Raw genomic sequence first — 23,193 nt, forward strand, 5'->3', positions numbered from 1 at the left:
TGAAGGATAATTGCTTCCCAATATTGGTTTGGCTTCTACCACACAGCAACATGAATTAGCCATAGGTATACACATATCCCCTCCCTCTTGAACCTCCCTCCTACCTCCCACCTTTTCCCACCCCTCTATATATTCCTCCTTAAAAAACACACTCAGATCGAGAAATCCAGAGCACACTGATAAATGGTTGTGACGGTGATGGCAACTAAGACCCTCTTCACCCTCCGACTTTGCATCTTCTTATTCAAGGTGATGGGCACTTGAGATATGTTGTATACATTAAATGAATGGGCTCATGCATACTTTGTTAGAGTGGTCTGACTTGGGACCTATCCAGATAAATTGGAAGTACACGTTTGTAAGGAAGTACACCACTTTAGGGTTGAACAGGATTAAAAATAATGAAATTAATAATTCTTCCTATGGATGTGACAGTTTATGGTTTAAACAATTTTCTCCTTTGCTCCACGTATCAGTCATGGAGCTAAATGAGAATCTGTATGATTCCTATTGAGTATCTGAGAAAATGCAGTGTAAGAAACAAGCTCACATGGCAGCTGATTCTAAAGCAGCTGGTTCAGCTGAGACTAAAATTACAGCCTGAGTCCCAGGCCTTCTGAATCCAAAAATGCCACACTTGCCTTTCCACTACAACTGCTTTCTCTACCAAATATTACTCTAAGTTAAAAAAATTATTCCATCTTAATTGGCTTTGACATCAAGAGAATGTTATTCCAAAGTTTAAGCTATGGGAATTCCCCAGTGGTCCAGTGGTTGGGACTCCATGCTTTCACTGCCGAGTATGTGGGTTCAATTCCCGGTCAGGGAACTATTAAGATTCCTCAAGCCGTGAGGGGCGGCCAAATGTTAAAAAAAAAAAAAGTAAAAACAAATAGACATGAGACTATGAATGCAGATATCCAGCTGTGCTTCTCACCAAGTTAAGGCGGCCTCCCCACGCCCTCTGGCTCACACTAGATTCCACTCGGAACTCCACTCCAAAGGAGCACATGGGACACATGACTTCGAAGCCCTTCATGACTTGAACATCTCACAGCATGCTTCTGTGCTGTACTGCACAGATAACCTTATCAACTGCATTAGAAAACCCTCCAGGCCAGAGACTGAGCTTTCTACCCAAACATTTATTTCCACGTCACATGGATCCAACAGGAGGGACACTGCTGGCCCAGGGAGGGAGTCTGAGGCCAGGTGTACAGAACCCCAGGCACTCTTGTCAACCAAAATAATGTGACCTGTAAACTGAGTAGGGAGGGTCTGAGGCCAGAGGAATGACACAAGGAGCTAAAATAATTAAAAAGGAAAGTTAAAGAAATTAAGGATTGGAGGCCCTTTGAAAAGAGATTAAGGGATGAACTCATTAAGACTTACCAGCTTCTGAATGGCTCGGAGAACTGAGATGCTACAAAGCTATTTGACCTGGTGTCAAGAACAAGGGGAGATGCCACAATGAGATAGGCCAGAGGTGGACATGCCAGGAATTCGGGAAGGAATTTCTGAACAGAACAACAGAAACCAAATCGCCCGGAGGCAGCACAGAAGCTGATTCTTGGGTACAGTTTCTAGAAGAGGATTGAAGAAATTTCAGCAGGCAGTGAAATCTGGTGAGGTTCCGAGTCCTGAACCACAGAGATGAGCAGAAAGGACACCCCCCTTGCCCCGTCTTGCGGCTGAGAACCAGGTTAACAGTAATCTCCTTAAAGACTGCATGTGGTGTCAGAACCACGCCAAGGACACAGCCTCCAGCTCCGGTGCCAGCTGGTTTGAGCCAGAGCAGACAGAGCTTTCCTCTGGGGACTGCAGCCAGGCGGGCTGCTCCGGACCTCCCTGCTGGCCTGAGGGTTTCAAGCCTCAGGCTGGGGTTTCCTAACAGTAATAGATTACCAGCCTTACTGTGCTCAGTCGCTTCAGTCGTGTCCCACACAATTCAGTTCGGTTCAGTTCAGTCACTCAGTCGTGTCCGACTCTTTGTGACCCCATGGACTGCAGCACGCTGGGCCTCCCTGTCCATCACCAACTCCCGGAATTTACTCAAACTCATGTCCATTGAGTTGGTGATACCATCCAACCATCTTATCCTCTGTCATCCCCTTCTCCTCCTGCCTTCAATCTTTCCCAGCATCAGGGTCTTTTCTAATGAGTCAGTTCTTCGCATGAGGTGGCCAAAGTATTGGAGTTTCAGCTTCAGCATCAGTCCTTCCAATGAATATTCAGGACTGATTTCCACTAGGATTGACTGGTTGGATCTCCTTGCAGTGCCACACACCGCGGAGCAACTAAGTCCGGGTGCCACAACTACTGAGTCTGTGGTCTAGAGCCCAGGAGCTGCAACTACTGAGCCCGTGTGTCCAAGAGCCCACGTTCTGCAACAAGAGAAGCCACTGCACTGAGAAGCTATTGTACTGCAACTAGAGGGTAGCCCCTGCAACTAGAGAAAGCCGGTGCAGCAAGAAAGGCCCAGCACAGCAAAAAACAAATAAATAAAATTATTTTTTAAAAAATCTACAAACTTTGATCACCAACTTTCTTCTTTCTCTCTCTCTCTTTTTTTTTTTTTGTCTTTGACTTGCAGCTTGTGGGATCTTAGTTCCCTGATCAGGAACTGAACCTGGGTCCCTGGCAGTGAAAGTGCAGAGTCCTAACCTCTGGATTGCTAGGGAATTCCCCAATGTTCTTCATGGTTAAAAATGTTATAAATAAGCTATGAGGATGTATTGTACATTAGGAGGAACAGAGCCACTATTTTATAGTAACTATCAATGCAGTATAACTTTTAAAAACTGTGAGTCACGATGCTGTACACTTGTAACCTATACAATATTGCACACCAACTATATCTCAATTAAAAAAAATTCTACATCGTAAAAAACTGTGTTCAAAGAGTAACTAGTGTTTTCTGTGAAGATATTAGTAATACACAAATACATTTATTTCATCAACACTCATATAGACCAGTTATTTGTAGCCTGCTCCAAGGAGAACAGTCCAAGAGCTATTCCTGAGGAAAGAGCTGGGATTTTCTTGGTAAAACCAAACATAAATAAAAGAGGTTGGCTGGGAGATTCAGCACTAGGCTAGAGTGTTCAGGGACGCCTGCCTAGAGGAGGGTGCAGGCAGGAGGATGTGGATGGGTCCAGACCGGGGTCCAGAGGGTCAGAGTGCTCAGGGTGAGTCCTGGGCATGTGGGTACCTGCAGACCTGTCTGCCCAACACAGCACCTACCACCCACGAGTGCCCCACGCAGCACTGAGATGGTGGGTCCTAAAAGAGATGCCTGTGGTTAACTGTAAAATGCACACCAGATTCCAAAGAACTGCCATGAAGAAAAACGCATGTAGACTGTCTCATGGATATTTTTAATACTGATAACACATGTTGAAATAATAATCTGGTGGATATACTGGGTTTAAGAGCACATTAAATTTACCTTCTCAGAACTGATGCACACTTCTAAGAAGATTAATCCAGCCACACTGGAGAGACAGAGGAGGAGATAAACCAGAAGAAAGAGAACCAGTTAGGAAGCTTCTCAACTAGAGAGATGAAAGCACCTCGATTGGGGTGGAGACGGGGGGTGTCAGAAAGAATGGGGAATACAAGAGACTTCATGGAGGCAGAATCCACACGACCATGGTTACAACTGTTCTGTTCTGTTCTGTCGCTCAGTCGTGTCCGACTCTATGCGACCCCGTGGACTGTAGCCTACCAGGCTTCTCCATCCATGGGATTCTCCAGGCAAGAATACTGGAGTGGGTTACCGTTTCCTTCTCCAGGGGATCTTCCCGACCCAGGGATCAAACCCGGGTCTCCCGCATTGGAGGCAGAAGCTTTAACCTCTGAGCCACCAGGGAAGCCCGCCAGGACAAAAGCAGAGTTGAGGGTGAACCTGGTGGTCTGGAACTATGATTGTTCCATTAAAGGAAATACAAAGTCAGTAAGGTGTGTGACTTGCAAAGAAAAAATCCAGAGCTAGTTTCCCACCTTCCTTTTAACATGGTGAGTTCCAACATCCAATTGGCATTTGGGGGAAATAATCCTGGGACTCAGGAGAAAAGCCAAGCTGAAGATAGATCCATCCTTGGTTGGTTGAATCCATGAATGTGGGTAACTGCGGATATGGGCTGACCACTGTATACCACTTTATAAAAGGGACTCCCGTGACTTTTGTTATCCTGGGGGTCCTGGAGTCAATCAGTACCCTGAAGATATGACTGTACTGAGAAAGACATGACCTTTGAGACTGCCTGAATGAGTTCCAGGAGGGAGAAAGCTAAAAGGAAGAGGAAGGAATGAAGGAAAGGTAAGTAAATCAACATCAGGCATTTTAAGAAGTTCTAATTTTTTTTTTACGGTTTTATGTCATCATTAAATAATCAATCATTTAATTGCTGTGTATTAGGAAAGATTCCCCCCCACATACTCAAGTCTAATCTGGATGAGAAGAAAAGACACCCCCAACTACAGTGAAAGATTTAAGTAGCACTTCAAAATAAATAATAGAATGATGACCCAAGGAAGTGGTTGACTAGTGAGTCATACACACTGCAGTTTCTCCAGTCAGAGTACCTGGACAAATACTCCTAAGCAGGGGTGTTTCAGGAAAGCTTTAGGAAGGAGGTGAGTTTTGAGTGGGTCATGATGTGAGAAGTTGAGATGTCTTTGTAAGCAACTGAAAGGGCAGGATCAAAAGGGAGGAGCAAGAAGATCCGGAGGTGAGTGAACCAGTTTGACAGGAGGGAAGGAGTCACTGGTTGGATAAGGTGGGGGTGGGGATCACAGGTGAGGCTGGGAAGGCAGGTGGGAGCCAAACTGTGGCTTGAGTTAAGACTCAATGGACTTTCATGCTCAAGGGAGAGACACAGAATTTTGAGCAGGTGAATGACATGATTGAGTTTACATTTTAGAACATTAAAGCTGGTGGTACGCTAAAGGTGAAAGCTATAGGGGTCAGGGACCATTAGTTAAGCCCCTCCTCACAGATTAAATACACATGCAAGAGATTAAGCCTTTTCTAAGAGACAGCCAACTTTCCTGACTACTAACACAACTCACTTTCCACCATCTCTAAAATGTTAAAACTAGCCTGATTTACAGCCCTCTGAGCTTCCCTGGTGGCTTAGAGGGTAAAGCGTCTGCCTGCAATGCAGGAGACCTGGGTTCGATCCCTGGGTCAGGAAGATCCCCCGGAGAAATAAATGGCAACCTACTCCAGTACTCTTGCCTGGAAAATCCCATGGACTGAGAAGCCTGGTACAGTCCATAGGATCGCAAAGAGTCGGACATGACTGAGCGACTTCACTTCACTTACAGCCCTCGTGGGAATAGTACCCTATGGAAGGTAGCTCTCTACTGAGAGAGGAGGGATGTGCCAACACTTCCTGAGGGGCCTGGACTCAGATGTGGAGACAGCTAAAGTGATAGGATAATGGTTCTGCCTCACTGTGGCTCCAGCTGGGCTCCTGGACTGAATCAAGGAGCAACCACGTCAGGGTGGGCAGGCAAAGGGGTAGGAAGGGCAACTGGAGAAGTGAGAAGCAGTGTAATCTGACTGGATGATCAGTTACAAGATTTGAATTCTAGTCCTGGTTAGTAGGAAGAAACCTGAAAAGAAGCACACTTTTGTCACGCGCCTTCCAAGGTTCAAGTAATTGTTTTTAGCTGATCATACAGAATTTGCAATGTATTTCTCAAAGAAATGGTGTTAGAAAATGCTGGTTAGTTCCCCAGATTATCCTCCAGGAACCTAGAGTAATCCAATAACAGCTGAGATTACTGCAGATTTTGCAAAGAGAAATTGAAATATTTTTTGCCAATTAATAAACAAGTGAAACAGGTTAGTTAAACTAAGTATTGTGTGTGTGTTTTTAATGGAAGATATTTAATTAGAAGATGGTATGGAAGTGGAGGTGGTAGGAAATCTGGAAGAGAATTTCTTTTGGCACTTCCAAGGTCATCTCAGATCAACAGTGCTCACAAACAGAAAAGAGGCAGAGAGGGCAAAAAAGAGAGTCAGAGAAAGTATGAGAACTGTATGCTTTTTGGGAACAGGATAAGAAATAACTGGTGTTTGTAGGGTGAGAAATGGGCCAGCCTTAAAAAGGCAGGGGCAGACAGCGCTGAGAGTCCTGGGAAGAAGGAAGGAGGTGGGTGTCCCGGGAGGCACCAGGGTCAGTGATCCAGGTCTCAGGAGGTTAGGGTGAAGCCAGCCCAGAAAACAGATTTGAGGCAGTTAAATCCCAGGGGAAAGGTGGAACCAACAGTCAAGGATCGTGGGTATCAACTCCAACTGAGGCAGAGGAAGGCGTGGGTACAAATGTGACGCTCCAGATGGAGCCGGAACTTGAGGAAACCTGAGGAGACACAGAAAACCTCTGGGCTGGAGGAGGAGGACCTGCTCTGGTGGGGGTGGGGTGGGGTGGGGTAGGGGAGAGAGTTACAGTGGATCAGAGCCAGAGGGGAGAGAGGAAGAGGTCTGAAGCTGTGTGCCTGTCCAATGGGACACCAAGAGGTGACCCTCAGATGAAGAAGGCAGCCTGGGGGCAAGGGTGCTGAGGATGGGGCAGGGCAAGCACCACCGAGGGGTGACCCCCTCAGCCACCACCAGCCCTGCCCCGCCCCCCACACCCAAGAGCAGTGTGGCTGGATTCCAGGACCCAGCAGTGTGTGGGGAGGGCAGCTCTCATTCAAACAGGCCAGAGTAACCCAAACTTGTCACCTTTCTGCTGGTATGTGACTTTTTAGGCTCTGTGACTACCAGGCTGGGGCCCAGATCACCGAGGGACAGGTAAGATGGAAAAGGGTAAAGGGCAGGATGAGGAGCCAGAGGAGAACCGGGAAAAGGCGGGGAAGCAGAAAGGCAGGATGTAATGGATTAGAAACAAATGTGAAGGGAAGCAGGAACCCTTACACAAAAGAGAAGGAAAGGTGCGGAAACTCGGGCTGACCCGTGCGGAAATGCAGACAGACAGGGGTTAGAGGGTCCCCAGAAGAGAAAGCGAATTCAGGTCAGGTGGGTAACCCCACGGTGCGTGTCACCCTTCCCACACCCCACCTGGTCACCGGGCATCTGCCTTGGAGCTGCGCGTTACACACCTAAGTGCAGCCTCTGCTGCTGGGGGCATTCAGATAGGCGCTCATTTTTTTTCAAAGATGAACACGTGGTAGTATCTGCGGGTGAATTTTAAAGCATTCAATAGTTGAGGTAATAAGCGAGCACAACTACCGAAGTTTGGGGCAGGGGGCGAGCGGCGGGGCACTGTGCAGTGTTGGATGAAGTATTTTCTTCCAGGAAAGATCTAGTTAAATATACATGTTCTTTTAAGATTTTTTTTTTTTAATGCTGCCTTATGTATAAAAGAACAGGTTACTAAATTGATGGGAATAAAACGAGGGAAAGAATAAACCGGAGGCGCACTCCATAACATCCCAGCTGAGTGCGGCCACTGCGCCGGCCCGTCCGGCGGGCGTCCGCGCTCAGAAGTCCCCACGCGGGTCCCCGAGCGGCTGCGCCCGGGACCGGAGCGCAGGCGCCCCGCCCCGGGCCAGGGGGAACCACCCCCGACCCCCACGCAGCACCCCGCGGACGGCGGGGGGGAGGTCTCCCCCGGCCCAGGAGGGGCAGGACGCCGCGGGCTCTGCCCGGGTGTAGGGTCCGCCGCCCCGGACCCACGTGGGCGCAGCCCAGCGAGGCGCAGACCTCCGGCCTCCGAGGGGCGCGACCCCCGGCCACGTGGGGGCGGGGCCCGGCGGGGCTGGGGGGCGGGGCCCGACCGCAGCCCCTCCCCCGGCCCTCGGGCGCCCCTCCCCCGCCCGAGCGCGGCCCGCGGGCGGCGGGAGGGGGCGGGGGCGGGGTTGTTGTTGTGCCGAGGCCCCGCCCCCGCCCGCCCCCGGCCCATCTGTTCCCCGCGAGCCGCGGCGACATTGTGCGGGCTGGGCGGCCGGGCCGCGGCGCGATGGGCCCCGGGCAGCCGCCGCGGTAGCTCGGCCGGAGCGGCTCCGGGAGCGGGCGGGCGGCGGGCGCGGAGGCGGCGGCGCGGCCGGAGATGCGCCCCGAGGAGGGCGGCGCGGCCGGGCTGGGCGAGCTGCGCTCGTGGTGGGAAGTGCCGGCCATCGCGCACTTCTGCTCGCTCTTCCGCACGGCGTTCCGCCTGCCGGACTTCGAGATCGAGGTGCGCGGGCCGGGGTGGGGGGTCGGGGCGGCGGCGCGCGGGGACCTCCGAGCGGCTGACTCTGAGGGGCTGAGTGGGGGGCTGAGCGCGAGGAGCGCTCCCGGCCGGCCCGGGTGGGCGGGCGGGGGTCGCGGTCCGGGCTGAGGGGACCCTGGCGGTGGGGAAAGTTGGGCCGTTACTCCGGGCGGCGTCCCGGCGGGCGCAGCGCGGGGCCGGGCGGTCAGGGTAGCGGGCGGCGGGCTTTGTGGGGCCGGGCGGGCTGGCGGGCGGGCGCCCCCGGCCGGCGCCCCGACCCCTCCCCCGGCCGCCTGGGGCCGAGCGCGCGGCCGGCCGGTGCCGCGGCCCCGGACAAAGGTGCGAGACCGGCGCGGCCGGGCCGGCGAGCGGGGGCCGTGGGTCCGCCGCCCGAGGGAGGCGCGCCCGGCGGCAGCCGGGAGCGTGCGGGCCGGCGGGCGGGCGGGCGGCGGCGGCGGCGACGACGACAATGCGGCGGCCTCGGGTGCGGGGGCCCGGCGCCGCACGCCGTTTTCAAAGTTGGGACGTGACTCGGACGAGCACGGCTTTTTCTAAAAATGTGAGTGGGCCGGCGGTCCCCGCGGACGGAGGGGGAGAAACGGCAGATTCGGGAATGCTGAGCGTCCGGACTTGCTCCACAACTGTCCCGAAGACCCCGTGTTTCCTTTTAGTTGGTCAAAATCCTCAGCACTTTAATTCTGCTGCTCAAAATGGTGGCTGTGGTGGGAGGTGTTGTGGTGACAATGCCGTCGTGGTGCCGCTAAACTTGCCCCTGCCCCATTTTCTCCCTGAAATGTGATAAAACTGAGGCGGTGCTGAATTACAGGTTAGAGTTCACGAACCCCGTCTAAAAACACTGTGGAGAAAACTTCATCTTTCAAAAATCCAAATATTCCGATTTGGTTGGTTGGGGGAAAAAAAGAGGTAACTAATTTTGTCCTAAATTGTTACAGAAATCTAGAGTAATTTGTAAATAACGCCTTATGTTCTAAGAAATAAATCTGTGGTTTCTACGTATTAGCTGCTTTAATTCCTAAAGGAAATGTAACCTGATCTGAGAGGTCCAATTTGTATGTATAACAGAAGTGAAAAATCGTTGCTACAGGTGAATAATCAGGGCCACTTGATATGAGTGTTTTCTCTTCGGATCCCAGTATTTCTTGGAAGTGACACTTTTTTGGTGGTTGTAGTTAAAGAGTATGCTATTTGAGGTATATACGAATGAATATTTGGAATTCAACTTGTACATACTATGGTAATCATCCGTATCTCTATAATTTGGAGATGTTCAGTCGGTGGCTAACTAATAGGTGACTTACTCCTGCAATTCTTCTGTAATCTTTTTCACATGAATGTGTTTTGATGAATTTCGTGAATACAGGTTAAAGTTTTCACTAATTATCAGAAATTAAAATTTTCAAAGTAATATTTAGGTTTCTAGCAAATTTGATTCTGAGAGTGCAGAACTTACTGAGAACATGATCAGTTTTGATTCTCTAAGAAGTAAATAAATTTACGTTGGTTAGGTGATTTTTTTTTTAAATTAATAATTTACTGTTCTGAAAGGTTGAAGAAGAATCACTTGATTACAGTTTATGATGCACCAGAAGAATCTTCTTAAAAACAGACAAAAAACAGTACTAATACTGAGTCGTACCTGTTAGGGCAGCTGGAAAGACCCTATAATCTTAATTTACTATAACTTGAAAAGACAAAAATGAATAATACCAAGTGGTAGAAGTTGGATATCAGCTTTTTTAGGAAACTAGTTTTCAGCTGTGGGAAAGTACTCATCTTACCCTTGACAACCAAACTGAACCCATGGATTTGAAGAAAATTTAGGAAGCAGAATCTTCAAGGACTTGGCTTCTATTTATCTAAAACAAGGCAATCTCTTAGATAGCTGACAAGGTGGGAGCATTCATGCTGCAATTCTGTAAGAGGTCAAGACCTCCCATTTAACTGGTCCCCAAAGCATGGATATTTTTATTTTTGCATGTAAGAAAACCTTTTCCCTCTGTTAATTAGCCTTGAATGTACAGGATTTAATTAGAAGAGTCAGTATACTGGATTCTTGTTTTTGGGGTTATGTTTAGGGACATCTGTGTTGCCACCCCCCAGACAGGGGTTCTGCAGTCATCAGATCAAAAATCTGCAAATGTGTAAACATACTTTAAGTTCAAAATTTGTGGTTTTAAAAAGCAGTGCATAATCACAATATAAAACTTGAAAATTATAGCAAAATTTAGGTAAGAGAATTAAATCACGCATAATCCCACCACTCAGGGATAAAAACTATTACTTAGAAATTCCCAAACACGTTCACAGCATATTTGTGGCCCGTCTTAATTTTCCAGATGAGGAGACTGAGCTGTGTGTAGGTGAACAACTGTAGATTAATGATACTGAATTCAGTGGTTGGTATTATGAAACATCTGTTACTAGCTGCTTAGCTGGATGGATTACCAAAGAAGCTCATGGCACCTCCTTTGCCTCAGGATTATGAAATTTGGAACCACTTCATTTATATCAAGTTTTCTATGATTGTTTAACATTCCAGTGGATTAGGCTGGTTATGTTTTGTCCTGATTAGAGAATGAGGAATGGTGAATTGACCTTCCGGAAGATTTAGTACTGATTTTCTGTTTTCCCCTAACAAGTGCTCTTTATAGTGAATGGCATCATACTTAAATAGATTGCAGTTAAGGGAGGATAGACCATCTTCAGTAATCTTGTCTGGAGTTAATTGTGATGGGTATAGGGTTGCAGGGAGAAATTCCATTATAAACATTTTGGGTATATTTTCTCTAGAGAAGAAACCATGGGGCCTATATGTGATTATTTGAAAATGGTCATGTAGTATCTGGTTCCTACAGTGGTGTCTGGTTCCTACAGTGGTAGCATGATCAAAATAATCTGATTTTTATTATTAAAAGTCCTGTGTACTTTTTTTCCCCCGAGCTTCCTGCTTTGAGAACCAGTCCTTTGGGTTGAATCCATAGGCATGAATTATTAAGCATTATCAATAACCTTAGATATGCAGATGCAGATGACACCACCCTTATGGCAGAAACTGAAGAGGAACTAAAAAGCCTCTTGATGAAAGTGAAAGAGGAGAGTGCAAAAGTTGGCTTAAAGCTCAACATTCAGAAAACTAAGATCATGGCATCTGGTCCCATCACTTCATGGGAAATAGATGGGGAAACAGTGGAAACAGTGTCAGACTTTATTTTTTTGGGCTTCAAAATCACTGCAGCTGGTGATTGCAGCCATGAAATTAAAAGATGCTTACTCCTTGGAAGGAAAGTTATGACCAACCTAGATAGCATATAAAAAGCAGAGACATCACTTTGCCAACAAAGGTCTGTCTAGTCAAGGCTATGGTTTTTCTAGTGGTCATGTATGGATGTGAGAGTTGGACTGTGAAGAAAGCTGATCGCCGAAGAATTGATGCTTTTGAACTGTGGTGTTGGAGAAGACGCTTGAGAGTCCCTTGGACTGAAAGGAGATCCAACCAGTCCATCCTAGAGGAGATCAATCCTGGGTGTTCATTGGAAGGACTGATGCTGAAGCTGAAACTCCAATACTTTGGCTACCTCATGCGACGAGTTGACTCATTGGAAAAGACTGATGCTGGGAGGGATTAGGGGCAGGAGGAGAAGGGGACAACAGAGGATGAGATGGCTGGATGGCATCACCGACTCGATGGACATGAATTTGAGTGAACTCCAGGAGTTGGTGATGGACAGGGAGGCCTGGCGTGCTGTGATTCATGGGGTCGCAGAGTCGGACACAACTGAGCAACTGAACTGATTATGTTTATTCATAAATATTATTCATAATTATGAAAATAGGTGATAAAAAACTTGCTGAGAGTAACTTATTGGTACATCAGTCTTAGTTCTCTGGGCCTGGGGCCCAAGGATGGGTTATAGGAGATTTTGTGTTGCTGTACATGTATGTACTTTGCTGTCACTTTCATCAAATTTTGAAAGCGATCCCAACCAAAGGTTAAAAGGCCTTGAACTAGATGAAAGATTTAAGTTGGCCTTGAGTAAGGGAACCAGAGGCTAGTTTCATGACATGAAATGCCCTGGATCAGGAGTTAGAAAACTTGAATTCTTATGCTTGTTTTGCTACTACTGCCTCTGTGACCTTTGGCAGGTCAAATAGCCTAATGGTGAAAGACACTTGTATAGATAGCACTTTGTACATTTTCCAAATGTTTTCTCATTTTATCCATCATCATCATTAATCATCACTGGGAATTAGCAGTTTTGCAGACAGGCTAAGTTTCTTGCATAGACTCTCACCGGGATCTCTGGTTCTTTGATACCAAATTCTTTGCTGGTGCTGCTACATCACACAGCTTCTACTTTAGTTTTCATTATTTATAAAATGAAAGGCTGGACCTAGAAGTAATGGTCAAGATTTCACAGTGCAGATCTAGAGTTCTTCAGTTCTTAATAATGTGGGGTACAAAAGATCCTTTTAAAGGATCTTAAAATACAGATTTAAAGGATCTGTATTCTGCCAAATACAGAGGGAGAAGTTCATGATTTCATTTGGTTCTTTCAGCAAATACTTATTGAACATCCACTGTGTGCTAGATGCAGTATATTAAGTGCTGGAGATACAGATGTGAACATAACACAAACACTCCTCCTTTAGTGGAAGGAGACAGATAATAATAAATTGGCACAGAGAGGGCCAAGTTGAAGGGGTGGGTTGTTACAATTTAAATAGGGTGATTAGGTGTGGGAGGGATTTCTCTGGTGGCTCAGACAGTAAAGAATCTGCCTGCAGTGCAGGAGACTTGAGTTTGAGCCCCTGAAATGGTCGGAAGATCCCCTGGAGAAGGGAATGGCTACCCACTCCAGTATTCTTGCCTGGGAAATCCCATGGACAGAGGAGTCTGTCAGGCTACAGTGTATGGGATTGCAAATGTGTGGGTGGCCTTGTTGAGAAGATGGCATTTGAGCAGGACTGAAGGAAATAGGGGACTTAAAATTATTTAAAAACTGGTAGTTTGTGGGACTTCCCTGGCAGTCCAGTGGTTAAGACTTTGCGCTTCACTGCAGGGTGTAAGGGTTAGATTCCTGGCCAGGGAACCCACATGCTGCATGGTGCAAAAATTAGTAGTTAGTTACAATCATCTATTGAACGGAAAATACCAGATAATCAGTGTCTTCTGAAGACTCAGGATATGCTCCTTCTCTGAGGAGGAAAGCCCAAGAACAGGATGTGAATAATAGGGTAGATCTTGAAACCTGAAAGGGGGACTTGCTCCCTCAGAGTGTAACTCCCCCAAGGTGAACCCTGGATCCCATTCTGCTTAGACCAGTGTCTTAAAGGGGAAGTTGTTGTCTTCATCTTCATTTGCCTGTTCGAGAAGCTTCAAAAGGGTAGTTAGAGATTGTTCAGTTGTGGAAAGGGCAGTAACCTCTCATCTCTGAAGGACAACTCACGTTAGCATGTGCTTGGTTTACCACGGAAGTTCAGTTCGGTCTTGCTTAATTTTCTGGAACATGGTGAGGAAGCCCAAAATACGACTTGGCAACATGGCAGCATTTGGTACAACCGACCGTCTGCCCTTTGATCAGGAGAGGCTGAGGGCTGAATTCTAGTTTGTTTTTTTTAAGGGGCTGGCTTCTTGTGGTGTGTTGTGTTGGGGGTAAGAATGAGGAGCTCTGGCATTGCTGGGAAACTGCCAGTGCACACGGTGGTTTAGATAAAAAGTGGGTGTGGACAGAGTCCAGGGGGACAGAAGGCACAGTTTCTAACTAGATGGCCTTAGATATAGTTGATGGGATTGAAGGTACTTGTCAAAGGAATCATGCAGAGAGCCAGAAACCTGGACTGTGGACCCACCTCTGTCATTACCTGGTGCTCCGATTTTAGGCAGATCATTTGGTTTCAGATGCCCTATCTATAAAAAGACAGTTGTGGACTAGGTGATTTCTAGGATGTTCCTCTGGCCAGAGTGCTGCGATTCCCTTGAGATGTTTCTCAGCATGCACGGCACAGATAACTGATCCAGAAAGTTTTCCTGAGCTCATTGGTTAGGGCCAGGTGGCTCAGACAAGAATCTGCCTGTAATGCCAGAGGACCCGGGTTGGATTTCTGGGTTGGGAAGATCCCTTGTAGAAGGGAATGACAACCCACTCCAGTATTCTTGCCTGGAAAGTCCTATGGACAGGGGAATATGGCAGGTTACAGTCCATGGGGTCACCAAAAAAAGAGTCGAATGACTAACGATTTCACTTTCTTTTTTTATACGCTGTGTTGGGGTCCCTATCTTAGAAATTAATTCTGTACTAAACTAAAGCAGCAAATCCACACTTCATGTCTTTGTAGATTATATGAATTTGTCTTTCTGTGGAAATCCTGTCTGCAAATACACTACATTGAAGGTAGCTTAATTGATGTTTTCACTGTCTTCAAGGTCCTTTCAAACTAAGATTTTGTATTTTGAGATTATGAGAAACTCAGAAAGATGAAGGTCCTAAATTGTGTTTTTTCCCCTTCACTTCTGTTTATTCACTTAAACTGAGTGTCCAACACGGAGTATCCAACACGGAGAACTTTGAATGGAGGCGGGTTAAGGTCTCTGGCCTGGGGCTGTCCTGATTTGATGGTGAAGCTTTCCAGGCTGCTGTGCCCCCTTCCTATATTGTCCTGTCTCAGGGGACTCTGTTCCTTAAAGGCTTTTATATTGTCTTCTCTACAGGAGCCTCTAGCAAATACTTGTTTATTCTGGAAAACTCTGGAATTCTTTCTTTGATTTAGACAGGAGTCTTCAGATGGTGGTACTGAGCTCAGGATTCTTCCAGCCTTGTCGCACCAGGGTATTCAGTGGTGACCACTGCCGTGTGTGTGGCGGTGGTGCCTCCTGTCCCCCAAGAACACTGGGCCTTGAGGTGGGGGGGGACTCCTCCCCATAGGGAGTCCCGTTCTGGATGTAATGTTTTTTTGTGTAGGGTTGAAGGGATTTATTTATGCCGAGTTTGCTCTCATCAGCCCGGAAAAACAGTTCAGTTCACTGGGAAACAGTTCCGTTCAGTCACTCAGGTCATGTCTGACTCTCTGCAACCCCATGGACTGCAATACGCCAAGCCTCCCTGTCCATCACCAACTCCCGGAGTTTACTCAGACTCATGTCCATCGAGTTGGTGATGCCATCCAACCATCTCATCCTCTGTCGTCCCCTTCTCCTCCCACCTTCAATCATTCCCAGCATCAGGGTCTTTCCAAATGAGACAACTCTTTGCATCAGGTGGCCAAAGTATTGGAGTTTCAGCTTCAGCATCAGTCCTTCCAATGAATATTCAGGACTGATTTCCTTCTCCTTGCAGTCCCAGGGACTCTCAAGAGTCTTCTCCAACACTGCAGTTCAAAAGCATCCAGTCTTCGGCACTCAGCTTTCTTTATAGCCTAACTCTCACAACCATACATGACTACTGGAAAAACCAAAGTTTTGACTAGACGGACCTTGGTTGGCAAAGTAATGTCTGTGCTTTTTAATTTGCTGTCTAGGTTGGTCATAACTTTTCTTCCAAGGAGCAAACGTCTTTTAATTTCATGGCAGCAGTCACCATCTGCAGTGATTTTGGAACCCGCCCCCCCGCCAAATAGTCTGTCACTGTTTCGATTGTTTCTTCATCTATTTGCCATAAAGTGATGAGACCAGATGCCATGATCTTAGTTTTCTGAATGTTGAGTTTTAAGCCAACTTTTTCACTGTTTCACTTTCATCAAGAGGCTCTTTAGTTCTTCAGTTACTGCCATAAGGGTGGTGTCATCTGCATATCTGAAGTTATTGATATTTCTCCTGGCAATCTTGATTACAGCTTGTGCTTCTTCCAGTCCAGCATTTCTCACGATGTACTCTGCATATAAATTAAATAAGTAGGGTGACAATATACAGCCTTGATGTACTCCTTTCCCAATTTGGAACCAGTCTGTTGTTCCATGTCCAGTTCTGACTGTTGCTTCTTGACCTGCATACAGATTTCTCAGGAGGCTGGTCAGGTGGTCTGGTATTCCCATCTCTTTAAGAATTTTCCAGTTTGCTGTGGTCCATACAGTCAAAGGCTTTGGCTTAGTCAATAAAACAGAAGTACATGTTTCTCTGGAAGTCTCTTGCTTTCTCAGTGATCCAGTGGATGTTGGCAATTTGATCTCTGGTTCCTCTGCCTTTTCTAAATCCAGCTTGAACATCTGAAGTTCATGGACTGCTGAAGCCTGGCATGGAATATTTTGAGCACTACTTTGCTAGCTTTTGAGATGCGTGTAATTGTGCGGTAGTTTGAGCAATCTTTGGCATTGTGTTTCTTTGGGATTGGAAAGAAAACTGACCTTTTCCAGTCTTGTGGCCACTGCTGAGTTTTCCAAATTTGCTGGCATATTGAGTGCAGCATTTTCACAGCATCATCTTTTAGGATTTGAAATAGCTCAACTGGAATTCCATCACCTCCACTAGCTTTGTTCATAGTGATGCTTCCTAAGGCTCACTTGAGTTCACATTCCAGGATGTCTGGCTCTAGGTGAGTGATCACACCATCGTGATTATCTGGGTCATGAAGATCTTTTTTGTATAGTTTTTCTGTATATTCTTGCCACCTCTTAATATCTTCTGCTTCTGTTAGGTCCAGACCATTTCTGTCCTTTATTGAGCCCATCTTTGCATGAAATGTTCCCTTGGCATCTCTAATTTTCTTGACGAGATCTCTAGTCTTTCACTTTCTATTCTGTTTCTAGCTGGGAAACAGATCCTTTTTTAATTCTTTTCTTAGGGCTTCCTTGGTAGTTGGTAAAGAATGCACCTGCAATGTAGGAGACCCGCGTTCGATCCCCTGGAAAAAGGAACGGTTACCCACTCCAGTATTCTGGCCTGGAGAATTTCATGGACAGGGGAGCCTGTCAGGTTTCAGTCCATGGGGTCGCAAAGAGTCGGACACGACTGAGTGACTCACACAAACACACCTCTACACACACACACCCTTACACACCTGCCCCACCCAAAATCATTTAGGGGAAGAGGACAGGTTGAGGGGCTGTGGAGAGGGAGCCGCGACGCCGTGTATACCTGAAGGGGGCCCTCTCTCGGGACTGAAGCAGGGCATGGTGAGTGTGCGTGCGCGTGCCCGCGTGCGGACAGTGCGTGTGTGTGTGTGCGTGTGTGCGCCCGCGCGCGTGCGGGGACTGAGCTCCTCAGGCAGTACGAGGTGTGTAATTTAGGCAGAACCTGGGCCTTCCTGTGCGGCCTCGGCTCTAGCGGCTCCGCGGGCGTAGTGGGTTCACACTGGGTATCATTTTAGTTGGCAGGAGAGGTTGCGTGGTGGCAGTCTGAGCCGTCACACACTGCGGGCCTCCGGGTTTGGAGTCGGGCCCTTCCGGCCATGACTCGGTGATGTGGATCATCCACACACCCAGCGCATGCGGTTTATGTAGAAACGTTCCGAAGGCAGCGTTTGGCACCCTGACCTTGTGTGGCCTGGAAGATGGGCACTGGACATATGTCCTGTCCTGTGCGTCTCACCGGTCACAGTCACTTCAGCTTTGGCCTGGCCCAGTCTCTTGAGTTTGAGCAAACTCCTGGAGATGGTGAAGGACAGAGGACTGTGGCATGCTGCATACAGCCCATGGGGCCGCAGACTTACCACACGTCAACAACCGCTGCTTGGGCTTTCTTCCGAGGCGTTTGGCCCAGGGACTGAACATCACCACAGACTCTGCTCCTACTGTGCTCCCCCTGACCCTCAAGTAAGTGCAAACAGGCACTGATGGGGCCACGGTTATTCTAAACTGTTTATTATCTTTTTAATGTTGAACCTTCAAATCACCTCCCATTAATAATTGCTAAGAATGGGGTAAGAGGAACTCAAAAGCCTCTTGATGAAAGTGAAAGAGGAGAGTGAAAAGGTTGGCTTGAAGCTCAACATTCAGAAAACAAAGATCATGGCATCTGGTCCCATCACTTCATGGGAAATAGATGGAAAAACAGTGGAAACAGTGTCAGACTTTGTTTTTTTGGGCTCCAAAATCACTGCAGATGCTGATTGCAGCCATGAAATTAAAAGACGCTTGCTCCTTGGAAGGAAAGTTATGACCAACCTTGATAGTATATTAAAAAGCAGAGACATTACTTTGCCGACCAAGGTCCGTCTAGTCAAGGCAATGGTTTTTCCCGTGGTCATGTATGGATGTGAGAGTTGGACTGTGAAGAAAGCTGATCGCCGAAGAATCGATGCTTTTGAACTGTGGTGTTGGAGAAGACTCTTGAGAGTCCCTTATACTGCAAGGAGATCCAACCAGTCCATTCTAAAGGAGATCAATCCTGGATGTTCATTGGAGGGACTGATGCTAAAGCTGAAACTCCAATACTTTGGCCACCTCATGAGACGAGTTGACTCACTGGAAAAGACTCTGATGCTGGGAAAGGTTGGGGGCGGGAGGAGAAGGGGACGACGGAGAATGAGATGGCTGGATGGCATCACCGATTCTGTGGACATGAGTTTGAGTGAACTCCGGGAGTTGGTGATGGACAGGGAGGCCTGGCGTGCTGTGATTCATGGGGTCGCGGAGAGTCGGACACGACTGAGCGACTGAACTGAACTGAACTGAACTGAACTGAAGAATGGGGTAAGTTCTTACAGCTGAGTGCTGTGAGCAGTTTGGTGGAGGGGAGAGTGTTTTTCTACAGGCCAGTTGTTTTTGATGAACACTGCTCCCTGAGTGGTCATTGTTTCAACAACAATGTACTGAGGACAGTTGATTTGTGTGACAGAAAACGTGTTAAATTAGCAAATCTACTTTAGCAAATCTTTTTTCCCCCATCCCGATTGTGTCTCTTATTTCCCTGAAAGGTTGTGTTTGCAGAGTCTTCTAGGTGTGGGAGACAGTTTTTATAATCAGTTCTTTGTCTAGGGGACACTTAGATAGGGGAAAGGTGACTCTGAGAAACTTCACTTGTGTCATGATTAAGGGATTTGATTTTTTTTCACTCTTAGGCTGGTATTGATTTGGGTTAGTATCCCACACATTGTTTCTGAAAGGCCTTTTCTCTGCTATTTTCCATTGTGCTGTTGAAGCAGGCATCCCAGCTTTCCTTACTGGATGTTGGGGATTGGGAGGGGAATGTTCTAACAGTGTTGAGAATACCTGTGTCCATATAGCTAGATTTTGATTGAGTACCTCTCTTCATTATACATAACTGTACTTTAGAGTTGCTCTAAAGTAGTAGTGAAATTACAAAGAAAAGTGGAATCTGAAATCCCAGGCAGTCTCCTTTCTCTGTTGTCACTGTTATTAATACTAACTGCCCCAGAATGATTGCAGAGCTAAGGGACTGGGTGCGGTTCTTCTGCTGCCCCAGGGAATTGGAGTAGTTGTGGGGGAGGAAAGGGTGGCTGGCTGGGTGGCAGCCATGGCTGCAGGAGTTCAAAGGCCTCTGGGGTCATGAGTGAAGTGCTTCCTGGAGAAGGCGGGGCTGGGAGGGGGTCACAGTGAGGAAGTGAGAGCAAGGAGATCAGAGTTCTCTTCTGTGGAGGGCTACTGAAAAATGGAGGCAGGATGCTGCAGCAGGCCTGGAATGCCAGACCCACTTGGGTGGATCTTTTTTATTCAGGCACTGAAGTTTTAGACAAGAATGATCTTAAAGTTTTAGACAGAGAATGTCCTGAGTACTACGTGTTTTGATATCTAGGAGTGGAGTGGATGTAAAATGCTGCAGGTAGCGGTGACAGGAGAGACCTTTGTCACTGGCTTTGAGTGGGGCTAGATGATAGCGTTGGGTGCATCAGGAAAGGAAGGTGGTATGGGGTAAGGATGTTTGGGGCAGCAAGTGATGGGACGCTGCACTAAAAAGCAGTGTGGTTTGTCCTAGAACGTGGGGTTTGGAGGATCGGGTCAGGTGTGCCGCTCAGTGCCGATGTCCTTAGGTGCTCAGGCAGCTGCCTGTGCGTGGTTACAGGATTGTTGCACAGTTCTAGGGTCTGCATTGCTGAGTGTTTCAGGGAAGTACAAGAAAATTACAATTACAGTTGAAAACAGCCATTGGGTTGGTGATTTGAAGAAGCTAGAGATAGCATCACTGACTCAATGGACATGAATTTGAGCAAACTCTTAGAGATAGTGGAGAACAGAGGAGGGAGCCTGGCATGTTGCAGCCCATGAGGTTGCAGAGTTGGACAAGACTTAGCAGCCACTGAACAACAGCAAAAGCAAGAGATGACATTAGAGAAGGCTATTGGAGAGAGGAAGAGGGAGCGGCTATAACTATTCTCTTGGAATGAGAGAGGAAAAGAGCTCTCTAGGAGGCTTAAGAGAATGGTGGAAAAGAATGAATGTTTAAAAAAATTTTTCATGAATAATATGCAATATAAGTAGAATCCTCAATTCCTCTCATGTTAACATATTCGTGCCTTACTGAAGAGGTGTGTTGTAGGATAACCCTTCCCCTGCTTTTTAAGAGTCAGTTTCCAAATTTTCCTCATTGTTTTGTGCTGGCAGTCCTCTTCACTCTTCTTCCCCTTCTGATTGTTGAGAGGTGGGGTGGTATTGACCCCACTCCTAGGATTGCCAGTTGCTCCTTGTTTTAGCTTCCTGTTTAGGATATTGAAAATGAAAATCTGGGCCCAGAAATGTACCCTTTTTATCATTAGAATTTTAGATTTACTCTTGCTTATCTATTGACTAGACGGACCTTTGTTGGCAAAGTAATGTCTCTGCTTTTTAATATGCTATCTAGGTTGGTCATAACTTTCCTTCCAAGGAGTAAGCGTCTTTTAATTTCATGGCTGCAGTCAGCCTCTGCGGTGATTTTGGAGCCCAAAAAATAAAGTCTGACACTGTTTCCATGTTTCCCCATCTGTTTCCCAGTAGACTTCTCTTATTACTGTCTACGTTTGAAGTCTCGTCTTGAACTTCATAGTCAATTTTTAATCTTATATTTCATGACAAAAGCTAACATGAATTTGGTGCCCACTGTGGGTGCTCCAGGCATTGCTTAGTGTTTCTCATGTGTCAGCTTATCTATACTTTTTAAAATTGAAATGCAGTTGACATATAACATTATGTTAGTTTCAAGTGAACAGCATAATGATTCCATATTTGTATATTTTAAGGGCTGATCGCTGCATCAAGTCTAGCTAACATTCACTACCACGTATAGTTACACATTTTTTTTTCTTGCAACGAGAACTTTTTAAGATCTGTTCTCTTAAGCAGTTTTCACATACACATCAATACAACACAGTATTATTGACTATGGTCACCATGTTGTACATCACACCCCCAGGACTTACTTATCTTATGAATGGAGATTTGTACCTGCTGACCCATTTACCCATCACACCACCTCTGCCTCTAGGAACTACCTGTCTGTTCCCTGAGAGTAAGCTGCAGACACGATACCCCTCACTTCTAAACGTTTTAGTGTTTTTATGCCTTTAAAAGGAATTCCCTGTAGCTCAGATGGTAAACAGTCGGCCTGCAATGCAGGAGACCCAGGTTCTATCCCTGGGTCAGGAAGATCCCCTGAAGAAGGGGATGGCAACCCACTCCAGTATTCTTGCCTGGAGAATCCCATGGACGGAAGGGCCTAGTGGGCTATAGCCCATGGGGTTGCACAGAGTCAGACACAACTGAGTGACTAACACTATACACTCTATTACTGTGCCTTAAAAACACACATTTTCTTACATAGCCATAGTACAGTTGTCAGAATCAGGAAATTAACACTGAAGGAAAGTTATGACCAACCTTGATAGTATATTAAAAAGCAGAGACATTACTTTGCCAACCAAGGTCCGTCTAGTCAAGGCAATGGTTTTTCCCGTGGTCATGTATGGATGTGAGAGTTGGACTGTGAAGAAGGCTGATCGCCGAAGAATCGATGCTTTTGAACTGTGGTGCTGGAGAAGACTCTTGAGAGTCCCTTATACTGCAAGGAGATCCAACCAGTCCATTCTAGAGGAGATCAATCCTGCATGTTCATTGGAGGGACTGATGCTAAAGCTGAAACTGCAATACTTTGGCCACCTCATGCGACGAGTTGACTCACTGGAAAAGACTCTGATGCTGGGAAAGGTTGGGGGCGGGAGGAGAAGGGGACGACAGAGAATGAGATGGCTGGATGGCATCACTGACTCTGTGGACATGAGTTTGAGTGTACTCCGGGAGTTGGTGATGGATAGGGAGGCCTGGCGTGCTGTGATTCATGGGGTCGCGGAGAGTCGGACACGACTGAGCGACCGAACTGAACTGAACTGAACTGAAGATCTTTAGATAGATATTAATGTGTAATTTGTAGATTTTTATGATTTTAAATTCAGTATTATTTTAGAAACTATTTTGGTGGCTTGGGTTTTTAATGTAGGATCATGGGTCGCATTTTGCTATTGGATCTCTTTCAGCCCTCTTAGCCTGGAGTAATTTCTCACTTTGTCTTTCATAACCTTGACCATTTGAAATTGAGACTGTCCCTCAATATGGGCTTGTTGTATGCAACTCTCTTGATGAGTTTGAGGTCCTGTGTTTTGGCAGGAGTGCTAAAGGAGTGATGTGTCCTTAGGGCAGCAGATCAAGAGTCACGTGATGTCACTTAGTCCGATGGCGACAGTTATTATTAACTTTCATTGCTTGGTTTGAGATGGTGTCTGCCAGCTGTCTCCGCTGTTAATTTACTGTTTTTCCCGTATAATTGGAGACATACCTGGTTGGGAGATGCTGTGTAAACATCCTATTTACCATCAAAATTTCACCCATTTTAATCCTTGCATGGTGCTTTCCCTGAGTCAATCATGACATAATAGTTGCCAAATTGTTATTTTCAAATTGTATCATTCTTTTCACACTTAAAAGTTAGTATTCATAATTTTTTAAGAAATAATTTTATTTAAATTGTATTTATTTTAGACTCTCTGGGTCTTTCTTGCTTTTGCTCTTCGTTTAAGTGCATGGTCTTGTCATTGCAGTGGCTTCTCTG

At 46.7% G+C, this 23,193-nt stretch overlaps 1 protein-coding gene across 2 annotated transcripts in view; it reads left to right on the forward strand.

Annotated features, from left to right (window-relative positions):
* The first annotated feature begins 7,927 nt into the window (after positions 1-7,927).
* The window catches only part of CECR2 (CECR2 histone acetyl-lysine reader), a 113,446-nt gene continuing 98,180 nt past the window's right edge, over positions 7,928-23,193 (forward strand). For both annotated transcript variants that reach the window (XM_055396499.2, XM_055396501.2), the window contains exon 1: positions 7,928-8,189. In XM_055396499.2, the coding sequence (XP_055252474.2) occupies positions 8,064-8,189 (126 nt within the window). In that variant the 5' untranslated portion in view covers positions 7,928-8,063. The remainder of the gene's footprint in view (positions 8,190-23,193) is intronic.

Source organism: Moschus berezovskii, chromosome 6 (genome assembly GCF_049115385.1).
Source record: "Moschus berezovskii isolate FMDL1 chromosome 6, NW_MosBer_1.0, whole genome shotgun sequence".
Taxonomy (NCBI): domain Eukaryota; kingdom Metazoa; phylum Chordata; class Mammalia; order Artiodactyla; family Moschidae; genus Moschus; species Moschus berezovskii.